This window comes from Notolabrus celidotus, chromosome 3 (assembly GCF_009762535.1).
Source record: "Notolabrus celidotus isolate fNotCel1 chromosome 3, fNotCel1.pri, whole genome shotgun sequence".
NCBI lineage: Eukaryota > Metazoa > Chordata > Actinopteri > Labriformes > Labridae > Notolabrus > Notolabrus celidotus.
In genome coordinates this window covers 19,393,455-19,407,064 of record NC_048274.1, presented here as the reverse complement: position 1 = coordinate 19,407,064, position 13,610 = coordinate 19,393,455, and the positions used below count along the sequence as shown (strand labels likewise).

The window sequence follows — 13,610 nt, the reverse complement described above, 5'->3', positions numbered from 1 at the left end:
AGAGAGAGAGAGAGAGAGAGAGAGAGAGAGAGAGAGAGAGAGAGAGAGAGAGAGAGAGAGAGAACAAGAACAAGAGAGGGAGAGAGGGGGAGATATGATGGTGTGGGAAAAAGGCTGCGCTGGGCTAACGGTTTCCTCTGGCCTCAGATGGAAACAGGCGCTCGGCCAAATGACTTCATTCCAACCAGCGTTTCACATCCCAGCATCTCTGCTGGCCTGCAGTCACAAAACACATCATCAGTCTCCTTACTAAGTACAGTAACTGAGAATAAGGCTTCACAGTAACACATATAGTACTACATTTTTAAATAGAAATACAAGCAACAAGACACGTATTCAGCTCTTGCACACGTCTAGGATTATAGTGTTCTATGATCACATAAATAATTGTTCTCTCGGTTTTCAATAGATGGAACAACTATTGCTTCTATTAATAGTTGCAACTGTTGCTGCATTCACTGACTCTGTAGCATGTTTGCTTGCAATATTAATGATTTTCTCTGAAGACTATTGGACTTCTGATGTTGTCATGATGTGTTTGTATGCTCCTGGAGCAAAAAAAAAACATCCAGGTTTCATTCAAAAGGATACCTTTCTGAATAAAGGAACCCTAAATGTTCAGTTAACCCGTTCAAGTCATCACTAGGAATGAGTTGTTCTGGTCCTGCGTTGGGTATCTTCAAGTCCTTCATACGTCTATACAACCTGACGTTAAAGATCCTAGGTGGAGTTTTCAGTTGGTTATGAAACAGACTGAAGTTAGTACTTAAGCCCCAAAGATACAAACAACACATTGATGACCTGTGTTCCCGTGTACAGCAAATGTCGGCTCAGGGTGTTTGGCGTCAATCAACAGGCTATGTGTTGGTTTTATCAGGCTGTACTGGAGAGTATTATTAGTTATGGGATGACCGCACGGTATGGTAACCTCTCTGTTCAGCTGAAAACCAAACTCTCTCGTCTGGTGCAGACTGCCATGAAGGTCATAGGGAAGACTGGCAACCCTTCCCTACAGGCCATTTATGAGCAGTGTGTTCTTGGGCAGGCTCAGAGAATACTTGTAGACCCGTTGCACATCCTTTACTCTGAGTATGAAGTTTTACCATCTGGAAGAAGGTACAGAGTCCCCAAGTGTAAATTTAATCGTTTTAAAAATCCCTTTGTGCCAATCTCTATTAGAATTTTAAATAGTAAATAGCCTGTTAGGGTTAGGGCAGTGTTAGGGTGCTCTCTCTTTAAGATTATGTTGTGTGTTGCATGACTGTGTATTATTTATTGTATTTTTTTCTTATTTATCTATGTGTGTTCTTGTGTCATTGTGGTGATTTTTGGAGGAGCAGGTAACGTGCAGCACTGATGTCAAAGACAAATTTCCCTACGGGGCCAATAAAGTACATTGTATCGTATCGTATCGTAACATCAATATTTTCTGTATAGTAACCCTGAAAGTTTGAAACCACAGCCACGGGGTGGGTGTCAGATGAGTTGAGTTTCAGCACATGACAGAATCAGCCTTTTTTTTTTACACTCAAAGATTTACAGTGAGTAATACGTTTGACTGCTAAGTGACACAGGATGAGATTTGTCATAAGAGAAGAATTTGACGTGTTTTTTAGCTGCAGGACCAATTTTGAAGTTGGGATACATTTCAGCCTGATCATGCATCGTTTGCTGTGCAGTGTAGAGAAGGACACAAGGGCTGATCACATCTTGATCATCGGACAACTGATGCAAACATTGATAAACACCAGTCAGCCGTAACATTATGACCACCTGTGCAGTCTAGCGCTATCTAGAGCAATTCCACGCATTATAAAGCTTTCTCATTTTCATTTTTTATCAGCACACCAGAAACAAGGTCATTAGATATTCATGGATGTAATAATATTCTGTGACTTCAGCCTCTCTCTGTAGCAGCTTTGAAAGGAAACTTTATTGACAGCTGTCAACACTATCCTGATTTAACACACACAGTGTAACCACTCGGGTCGTTCTCAACAGTCTAACAGTGCGAGTGCATAATTTATGAGCTTTTGCTGCATGTTGTAAACAATTCACTTGTTCAGTGAGAGATAATGTTCCACCATGGCATAAGTTATCTCCCAGCTATAAGATTTCATGCTCAATCAATTCAAACGGGGTAATACAAAGGGTGATCCCCTGTTAACATATTTCAGCTGCATGTCCTCTCCATGTTTTGCACCGACAGTGATGTAGCATAATGAAATGTAAGAAATATACAACCTGATGATGCAAACTAATTTTAAGAAAGGTAATTTATGATTTGCATTAGTTGGATTTAAAAGGAATTGTGTAAAATCATGTCCCTGAACTATTTTGTGGCCATTTTTGAATTGTTACACTGCTGTGCATCACATTGTCAAAACGCTCCTATACTTCAGCTGCAAAATAGAATGAGGGTCTGTGTTTTTTTAAGAAGACTGTCCTTAAATCAGAGGATGCAGTTCCATATCTAAGCTGTGTTTTCAGTAAATCCTTGTCAGCTCCAGTTGTCCTTGTTTGTTATGTGACTGTGACCTCTCTGTGAGGACGCTTTAGAATACAGAGGATTTCAGCAAAGAGAGCACTTCATAATTTGTCTTAAAATGTAAATTTAATGTGAAACAAATCCTGAACAGCTTTTGGGTCACTGTCTGACAGGTGATGTATTGGCTCTTGTCCTGTTTAGGTTAAATTGAGTGCACTTTAGTGCTACAGAGACTTGCCCTCAGGCCCGCTGCCAGCGGCCCTCAGGGTGAAAACTTTGCGTGTACATACCTGGCTGGAATCAGCCATTCAGTCGGCCATGGCATCCGTCTGCGCTGTGGAACCTCTCTGGCCACTAGCCTGTGTAGAAACAAGGCAGTGCTCCAGGTCCTGCCTGCCTTGCAAACACGCAGCAGCCCGCCTTTTTATTTTTAAACCAGATGTGTTTTTACTGGGTACAGTTTAGATTCCCCCGGCGCTACAAATATGCACTGAACTGTTCAGACTCTACTGCCAGCTTTCAGAGGGGGGATCAGGTCTCACTTGCTCACTGATTGGCTGATTTGCCGGCATGCTAACTGACTTGAACACTTGTTGGATAGATGTATGGTTTCCTGTCACCTTGTGCTTTCTGAGGCCTTTACCAATCCAAAATCCAAATATCTTTAATGTCCTGTTGTCTGGCTTCACTTATTCCAACGAAAACAACCTCACTGAGCAGTCTCTTTGAAACTCAAGGTTTTCAAGAGTGCTTACACATAAGAGAGGCATAAACAAGTCTACAGCAGCAGCAGAGAATATTTTACAAACTTAGACCTGAATACAATGTCAAACAAATCGGAAGAAGTAAAACACATAATCCAGGCTGGAAGCAAGACAGCTGCAGCTGAATAGTTGGAAAAAAAACTCTGACTCTGTGAGTGTGCAAATGAAGGCTTATAATATCACTGCCCAGTTATTAAGGCGGGAATGGATTTGACTATAATTACATCTGTGTTTTCCATTAAATTGATGTCTCTCCCTGATGTAGTTATCTGGTTTTAGATTGATTCTTTCAGCTGTCGCCCCATCTGTCACATCTTAGGGACAAAATAAAAGCAGTAAGTTGGCTCACTTATTTGTCTTAGACATTGCATATCACTCAGATGAAACATCATATAGGAGGGTGAAGTTTTTTGTTGGTCCTTTAACACTCTTGCCTCCAATTTTACAATCTGCACACTAAGGGTTGGGATCCCTGATTTGATCCGCAACACTTTGCCCACATTGACAATCGTATCACAATAAAGGATTACTGGGATAACCGATATATTGCAAGGACTTCACAGTCTTCTGAGTCCTGGAGTCATTGCAGGTGACTGAAACTCTGTGCAGACTTCAGTGCACCCTCCACCATTCCTCTCGTTTCAGAACTTAGAGCTGGAAGAGCTTCTTTCTTTCTTGACTGTTGTATCTCTTAGCTTCTTTTCAGCAGTGTCCAACAATGCACAACTCTCTTCTCCTGCTATTATGCTGCAGTCAACTTCATCTTCAGCCAATTAACGCCTGCTCATGTTCCCCTCATTTATGTCATTAGCGCCCCCGCAGGGATTCGTGAAGTAGTGATGCAGTGAGTCAAATTGGCAGGGTCATCTGTTTAGAGCGCCGAATTATTTTTCAATTAAAATATATGTAATTGTGTCTCACTATTCAGTACGACAATGTATAGCTGCAACAAAGGACTTCCTGTAAAGACTTCCTTTTCTGTATGTTGCCTTAATTTACAGTCAACTTAAAGAGAAAGGATGGAGTTGCTGTTGAGGGACGAAGTCTATGAGTTTACTGTTAGCTGCACTTGCATCCAGATATCTGTTTAAAGACAGTATTTCAAGCTAACTTGAACCCACTGAAGCCCTAGTGGACAAAACGTAACAAAACAAAAAACAAAAACCAGAAGCCTGTGCAAAATCTGTTACAGATTTTAGCAGCATTAGCTTTGGAGCAATAAGCCTTACACCGTCTTAGTACTGAAAACCCAGAATTAACCCTTAATGTGCCATGCTACACATGAATTCTCCGTCACAGAACATGCCTCTGTTTTGAATCAGGCAAGACATACTTATCTATACTTGTCAATTCCTTCAAGCCAAGCATATTTATAGAGCGCATGTAAAAACAAGTCAAATTCACCGAAACAGACAGTTCTTTTAAATAATATGACAATAAGAGACCCAAATGCACATTAAAACACAAATGAAATAAAAGTGAAGACTATAACAAATCAGAGCAGAGGAAGAAAGTAAAAAGTGCATCACTACTTTTAAATTTGTTCTGCTCTCTTTGATGTTCCTCGTTATGTTTCAGACCACACATCTGAATGAAAGGTCACTCAGCATGGGAGAGTGAAAAACGTTAGAACATAAGTGGAAAGACTCTGACTCTCTGTGTTCAGCGTCTGAAGTCTTTGTTTACTGACACAAGGTTAACTGTTCTTAAACAAATGCCTTTTGAAGCAGCTTCAGGGTTGCTATGCAACAAGCATCACTGAACTGAGTGGCGATGTGGAAGAATAAGTTGATGCTGTGATTTAAATTGAAGACACTTCTATTTGTCCACACTCGTTTGTTCAGTGTTTATTCGTTCATTGCACACAATACGTCACATCAAATAAAGGGAAATGTGTGAGGAGACTTATCTTGCATGAAATACTTCCACGTATGTCAACTTAAACTCATCATAGCTCTGGTGTATTTCAGTGTATAATGGGTTCTGTTACACATTAAAGCGGTCTATAAAAACACTTAAATCTCCTTTTTTGTCTTTGACTTTGATTGGATCTGTATTTTATTCAAAATCCTTTGATTTCATTTGAAGTTCCTCCGTTACTGCTCTCTCGTAAGGTCAGGTCATGTATCCTTTTGTAATTTGCAGCGACACTGGCAATCATTTAACTTCTAAGAAAAACCTGTGCGTGCATTTATGTGTGTGTTTTTGTCAATGAGTGCGTGTTGGAGTGTGTTAGTGTGTGCACACTGGCGCCCTCTGTGACCAGCTAATCTTTCCTCGTCAGCGTGTTTGTTCCCTCTCAGCGGGCTCTGTTTGATATCTGAACACAGCTGTGAGAAAAGAGAGAGCCTGTGCGTGCGTGCGTCTGTGTGTGAATGTGAGCATGTGTGTGTATCTGAGTGAGTGTTTGGGGGCGGGGTGAGGAGGTTGTTATTGTGTATGTGAGACTTGATGAGTGAATAAAAGGAGCATAAGTGTTTGCAATATGTGTGCATGCATGCACGCAGCACCGTTTGCTGATTGTAGTGCACAAACACTTTGCCAGTTGGTTTGTGAGTGTCTGTCACAGTGTTTGTTTGTAGGAATGTGAAAGTGTTTGGTCATAGGGGATACTTTAGGACACACTCAGGCTCACACACACACACACACACACACACACACACACACACACACACACACACACACACACACACACACACACACACACACACACACACACACACACACACACACACACACACACACACACACACACACCCACTCCCGGGCTCGTACAGCAGAGCTCAGTGTTTCTGTGGGTCTCAGTGGGCCTGTCATTGCTGTGCTCTGGGACAGTTAAGGCTTGGTTATTTAGAAACTGAACTCAGCCCCCTCAACCCCCCAAAGCTTTCTGGGAGTTTGACCTTGCTGGCTGGTCGGGACTCTCTCATCCTCTTCAGTTTTATGTCTCTGATTAGTTTTTAACCCCCTGACTTGAATCTCGGTTTGCTTCTGTGTCCTTCTCTTTTTTCCTAAAGACTGTGGTGGATTTGTTCTTCTTGACATGAACTTATTCTACATAGGATGGCAAATACAAATCCTGTGAGTGGATGGCAAACTCCCCCAGCTACTGTACAGTTAAACCCACTCTTTACAGAAGTGAAAATAGACTTGATTTGCTGTGGTAATGGAGGCCAAATATTGAATCAGAAACTGAAGTGAGTTCCATTCAAGCCTTGGGGGTTAATGCTGAAAAATCAAAGGTTTGCTGGTTGAAGCCAATTGTGATGATAAGGTATTTTTTTCTGCTCAATGACATGACACATTCATGCATTTTTCTCAACATTTTTGAAGAACTGACTATAAAAAACACTTGCTAAGTATGGAATAATGAATAGCCGTTTCAGGGGTTGTGATCACAACCATCCCCCTCCCAACTCACTGTACAAATTCCAGCTTAGTTGCCAGCTAAAGAAATAAACAGGATGACTCAAAAATTGATTGTATAATGACTTTATTTATTTCAAATAACTTATTGGTACAATTAAAAAACAGGCCTGCAGATTTACCAGTTGGTAGCACTTGGAGTGGCAACAGTATGCTCTTCTCAGCTTGCTTGCAGCTCGAGTTAACAATAAAGTTAACATTTTCATTCACCCTTAAGTCTATAGCCTTTCTGTTTTAGTATTTTAAACCGATGCACATAATGACAGTAGCACCGGATGAAGGGTTTATGTCCCCAAACTTTTGAACTCTGATAGTTTCACTCAACCAGTCTTATAGCACTGCCAGATCTCATTCCGGCTGTGAGACTCTGTATCTCAATGGGAATATTCCTGGTAAAATAAAAGTTAAATAAAAAAATGAAATAAAATGATGCTGCATTGGTGCAGCAGGTTCTGGTGGATAAGTACACTTTCTGTTAAAAGGGTTAAACACAGAAATCTAGTTCCTGTTTGGGACCGTAAAGCAGAACTGAAATTCACGTGCCTTATCAAACCTATGAATCTCAAAAATTAAGAACCGGTTCCAAGTTTGAACTGGTTTTCGATACCCAAGCCTAAAGTTGTTCAAATTGGTGTATATTACATCCCTGAATTTGATGGGGATTCATATTTGGAAAAAAAATAACATAATTGTGTCCAACGAAGAGGTATACATCAGCACATTACCTGCTGTAAAACAGTAATTATTATTTTTCTCTCTTGGCTTTTGCTTTGAATTTATCTAATTATTTACTCATCAGTGAGTTTCTTATTAATGGACCTGTGCGCTTTGATGGACTAAATATTTTCATGTATTCCCATTCTTTATGCTAAGCAAAGCCAGTCAGCTGTTCATTTCATGTTAAAAGGATGTATGCAGGTTGTTTTCCTTGACTCCAAAGTCTTCGTACCTCAGCTGTTTTGCTCTCATTCAGTCAGAGGACTAAATATCCACTTCTATCATGTTCAAAGTATTTTCTTCACACCAGTGGAAGTTGTTTTTATTTAAGTTCTTCTCAGCATGACTGAAAAAAAGGTTAAATGTATTATTGACTCAGAGGACTTCACCCCCACAGACATGATAAACACTGCAGGATCCATACAGGCCTGCCCTTTGAAAGTCCATGGTTCAGATTTTCAGATTGTCAGTGGAGAAGACTCCCATTTTGTCAGTCAAATCTCTGCACTTTGTTGTAGCTACTTTGTCTACAGATGAATGCAGCAGAAAGCTAGGCAGTGCATTTTATCAACAGAGTCTCAAAGTGACCCTTCAGTGTTTTTACGGCTCTTTACTGAAGGCCAAATTATCCCCACAGGTCTCCTCTTCCCCAAAACAAATGAACCTGGTAATTAAAAGTGGTATACACTGAATAAAACACTTTAACCTAAAAGTCAGTGTTTCTCCGATATTCAGCTGAGACAATTTGTCTGGAATGGCTGAAGCTCAGCTGCCGCTACCTTGTTTTTTGGCTCAGCTAGTCTTAGGTTAGTATTTTCTTCATTCACAAGGTTTCCAACAGAATCTAATTTTTCAGCAGAGATCTCCTTTTTCAAAACAAACAGACCAGATAAATTAACTGATAATAATTCTGAATAATGTGACCATACTGTGAAGATCAGTCTCATCCAACAGTCTTCCCCAAGGTTTAATCTGGTGGTCTAATCCATGACTGTAAGGAGAACATTCAGTGTCAGTGTGGCATGACTAATACTCATGAGTCAACACCAGACTGTACCAACATGGATGTGGTCTCAGTGATGTCAGAAGAGTTGTTATGAAGCTTAGAGAGGGTGGCTCCCATATTGGAGATGTTTGCTCAATTTAGGGTGTAAAGGTAAACTTGTTTCTTCTGAACCGTCTCAGTAGGGCACTTCTGGTTTGGTGTAGAAGCATACCAAAACGGTTTGACACAGAACTAATGGTAATCATAACGAAGGTCCCCTTGGTAGCGTGAAAATGGTAGCGTGCCACACAGCATAGTTATTTATTAATGACTATTTTCAGTACAAATATTGACCCGTTATGTAGTGAACAGAAAATGTGTCTGCATATGGTGCATGGTGGGGGCTAATTTTGGATTCTGCATTATTCTGTCTTTGGATTCAATTGTTTAAAATGTTAAGTTATAGAAAAAGCTCTACAAGCCTGAACTGCCAAAGTTGTTTAAGAAAGGAGAAAAGTCATGTGCTGAGTTTGTTTCCCTTGCAGTCCCGAAAATGTACCAAACATTGACTTCAAAACTGAGGCCAAACCGAAATGTTTTTGTACCATTACACCCAAAACTTCAGCACACTTCTGGCTAATCTAAAAACTGGCAAAGAGGTGGAGTTGAGGCCGTAGCCCAGCCGCTTAGCAAACATTACAACACACTGAACTGTCAGTCCAATCAGCCACACCTATAATTATGGCTAACTCGAGTCATGGCCCTTATATATTAAAAACAGATGAGCTATAAGATCAAATGAAATCACCCCAGACCATAGATCTTGTTTTTTTCTGTGCCAGGCTGTAAACATGTTTAATTCTGCTGTGAAAATGTTAAACAGGTGCTAACCATAGTCTGTATAATTAATGGACATCGTATCCATGATGAGCTGAACGCAACCTAACTTCTGTCGAGGTAGTGTGAGGTAAACAGGTGGATTTTGAGCCTCCTTACCAACAGCTACAGTGCTCCTGCCTGTCAGTAAGTCAGTCAAGTCCTTAAATGGGCAAAAATCGTAATATTAATATATTCACCCCCCCTACAGTGAGTGCCGATAAGGAAATTAGCTCCTCAGAGCCAAGCCGTTTTTTGAACCAGGCTGTAAACATCTTTATTAATGCTGCAAAGATCATCTTTTCTGAATGGATGTGTATGTGGTTCCTGGTGTTTCTGCAGCCAGCCTCAAGCTGACGCTCAATGAACTGCAGCTTATAACACTTCCGCATGGGCTTCATATTTTGAGACCAGAGGTTGCTGCTCTGAGCTATCAGGATTTTCTTGATTTTTGGAGCTAACCCTTAGTAGAACTGTGGTATTTTGCACTTCTGCATTGGCCTCATTTGTATCACTGAAGGTTCCCTCTTCTGTTGAACAGCATCATGGCCTTGTTTCCGATTCCTCTTTCAATTTAAAGGTTGTGGTCTTCAGATTAGGGACCTGTCTGTACCACGCCTGGAGGTTCCTTTGTACAAATCCTACACTTCAAAGTTTAAAGGGCCTCAGTAAAGCCTGTTGATCTGAGCCAGACTTAACCTGGGTTTAATGGGTTAGGAGTGAAGAATTAAGGAGGGGAGAAAACATGCAGGCAGACAGGAGGAAACAAACCTTTGAAGGGGAGATATCATCTTTACTCTGCCACAGAAGCTTTAGCTCAGTTCACAACAACATGTTCTAACCAACAAGGCTTCTGTAACTATTACCTCTGCCGAAGAGTTTGGACTCTTACAATCTGGCTTTATCGATCTGTGTTACATTTACTCTGTTTGCAAAAGGGACACATTCAAATCAAAGCTCATCATCATCTTTCTTTGTCTACATGTCGTTGATGGAGTTCATTAAAACACAATGAGCTCCTCGCAGTTGCTGTTAGCTTCACATTCAGAGCTGACAGCCAGATCTGCACAGTTTCGGCCAAACTGTTGTAGCTTTTGTGTTGCCTTGCAAAGAGGGGGGGTGCCTGTGGCGTGTGTAGCTAAAACTGGCACTCACATACACATTCAAACACCAACACACACACAGCTGTTCTATAGCCATTCAGACCACAGAGGAAGCAGAGCCACAGCATTGTGTGGTCACAGCCAACCACACATGTCTGTCGTGCCGTGTGTGTGTTTGTGTTTTGATGTGCGTGTGAGTTTTAGTTACTGTGTCAGAGTAACTGTGAGTACAGAAACCTGCGTGCAGCTAACAAACCCGGTGAATACTCTTTAAGTCATCTGTTATAAAGAGAGTGTTGTCGTTGCCTCCCATCCTGTTCACGGAGCAACACTTCCTAACTGCCACGCTGCTCTGCATCATTATTTCTTTGTGGGTGACAATCACATGTTGCTGAGGCTGATTCAGTGTCTTCCTGTTTCTCTGTAGATCCACCGAGACAAAGAGGCGTCTTTTCATCAGCCTTGCAACACTCAACACTCAGGTAAGAGCTGCTGTTTACCACTAATGATCGAAGCTTTGCGTGTTAGATTGAGAGGATTACAGACTCAAAAGGCTTTTTTGTTCCTCCCTCTGTTCATTTTACTTTTTAGCTTTACTTGTTTTTGTGTATCCTAATAAGCCACTGCAAGGTTATTTTCTCATCTGTGACTAATGTGCAGAAGTAGGTCATTTATGCATCATTGTTTATGCTGGGAGAAGTTCCGTCCTCTGTCCTATGGAGCCCGTTTGTTTGAAGTGACAGCAGCTGGATGCTTGTGTACTGACTTTTCAAACTGTCTGCCGAAAGTAACACTGACACAAAGCAAAGGCACTTTCATCATTTGAGCCTCAGTATTTTGACAAGAGCCTCTTCTTAGTTCATTCAATACTGTAAAGCCAGCTTAGCAGCCACTCTCTGCCTTTTTATGCTCAAAGGAGGAAATTCAGACCATCAGACATCATTCAGCCGGTAAGAAATGCAAGTCAAAACTTGAACCAGTTTGACATTTAGTAGCCTGGATCATGTTTGTTTAGTTTTTTTTACTGAAGCCCTCGATCATTCCAGAAACTGTTTTTCAAAATGTTATTTCTTTGATTTGCTTATTTCATGTCAAATAATTTTAATTAGTGTTGAATGTTGAACCCTTGTGATCTTGATTTAAAGCTTTATAATCATGCTCTCTAATGCTAACATATATCACGTTTGTGTTAGCTTTGAGTTGAATTGACCACTCGCGTCATGTTTATAGGATACGACTGATTAATCTACTTTTATATCTTTCACCTAGAACATATGGGTGAACTGAACTCTTCAACAGAAACTGAAACCTCACTGAACATTTCTATATATAGTTTGTTCAACACTTGTAGAAGGTGTTCACTGAAAGAGTACTTCATAAAGACTTTCAAATAATCTTTATATTAGAGCTTTCATTAGATGGACGACAGCTAGCTAAACACACTCATCATCTTTGAAGTGTTTGGCGAGTAATCAAACATTGTGTAAAGTGTTATTCAAAGAGGCTGATTCAAGCTGCGAGCATAAAGATGAGATGATACATATTTCTGCATACTGCTCAGGGTGGAAATAGTTTGTGGTTTTTCAGTTGACTTTTGTGGTGCTTCATTCAACCCGGTTGCATCTTTGCAAAAGGCTATAATACAGCAAATTAACATATGTACAAGTGGTGCCTCAGGAGCCCCTTTCACACATTAACTCTCAACATTTCCTTAATAATTTCAGAACATTTAGGTCCTTTTCAGGAACTTGCTATTTTCAACTTCACCTCACAGGGAGAGATTTTCTGTGTTACACTTGATCTCACAACTTGAAATACTATGACCCTGCTAGCGCAAGCAGAAGGGAAAGGAGGAGAGTGAGTCTGCCATGATGGATTTTTTATTATAACTGTTGTTGATATCACTACATAATGCACAGGGCTGGGTATTGGATAGGACTTCATGATACATATCAGAATACATGCATCACAGCAGAATACGTACGGTGATACTTTGCAATGCTCTACATAATTTACTGAAAATTGAAAAGTTGAGCTTTTAACCCAATTTGTGTGTAAATGAGTCAGAAGTTTGTATTTATTTATTTTACCTTTATTTTACCAGGTAAAAATGTTTGACAACCATATCTCATTTACAAACATGACCTGGCCAAGAGGCGCTAACATGAACATATACACATGTAAACTACAGTCAAAAATAGACATATAAACATAAAATAGAACAAAAGTGAACAAGTAAGAAGCAATGTGCATGAGGTGTAAGAAAAGTATGTGTATATATATATAAGTATGCATGTAAGTGAAGTCCGAAGTGATCAGCAGGACTAACAGTCGATTACAATCTGTTGAAGTTTAAACTTGAAGGTTGTGAGTGGAGGGTTAGAAGTTGAAAGTTTGAGGGTGTTTTGTAAGATATTCCAGATGAGCTTGATGTATTCACTGCACCTAGTGCAATATGAAACATGGGTGACGTGAAGAAGACAGGACAGGTAGGGAGGTGTCTTGCCCAGGATTGACTTATATACACAGAATAATCTGATACAAATTTCCATTCCAACTTCTTATGTCATAGGGTTTTCACACTATACAATATTAAAGGTATAGTTAGTAGTATTTTTTGGATTGGGGTTGTATGAGATACTTGTCAATATTAAGTGTTTTAGCCATAGGATTCAGTTCAGCTTGGCCCCTTTGTTGAGAAGACTAGGCTATCAACTGATACACACGAGTCCAGGTCTACCAAGTAATATAGCCAATTTTAACAACTCCAACCAAAAGCAATATTCTCAGTGTAAGTGTGCGCTCTATTTGGTCATTTTCAGCTCTGCATTGTCATCAGGAAGCCCTTTCATTTTCCATTATTTGCAAACGCAACACATAAATGCTCACTTGCTTGCAGCACACTGATTAGCTGTTTTGGTTTATGATGTACAAGTCACTGATATAACATCAGTGCTCCGCCTGCTTGATTACGGTGGATTATCCCCAATGTTACCTGCTGTATTCACTCAGTTATCTCCGGCTTCTTCTGATAAAGTCAGGAAAATATCATGAGTGAAGTGTGAAAAGGTCTACAGTTTCATGGTGACCAAAGCTGAGAGCAGCAGACACCAGATCAGGGTATTTAAGTGCAAGTTAGGTACCTTTAGACCAACCCTGAGTGTATTTGGAGAGTAGAAAGAAAGTAATGGAATAAAACTCACACAAGCAGAGGGAGAAGATGCAAACTCCACCCTCAGAAAGCCCTCAGT

At 40.4% G+C, this 13,610-nt stretch overlaps 1 protein-coding gene across 7 annotated transcripts in view; it reads left to right on the top strand.

The window, feature by feature from the left end:
• LOC117810421 (A-kinase anchor protein 13) overlaps positions 1-13,610 on the top strand; it is a 142,379-nt gene that overhangs the window by 70,496 nt on the left and 58,273 nt on the right. For all 7 annotated transcript variants that reach the window (XM_034680257.1, XM_034680256.1, XM_034680254.1 and 4 more), the window contains one exon: positions 10,787-10,841. In XM_034680257.1, coding sequence (XP_034536148.1) covers positions 10,787-10,841 — 55 coding nt within the window. The remainder of the gene's footprint in view (positions 1-10,786; positions 10,842-13,610) is intronic.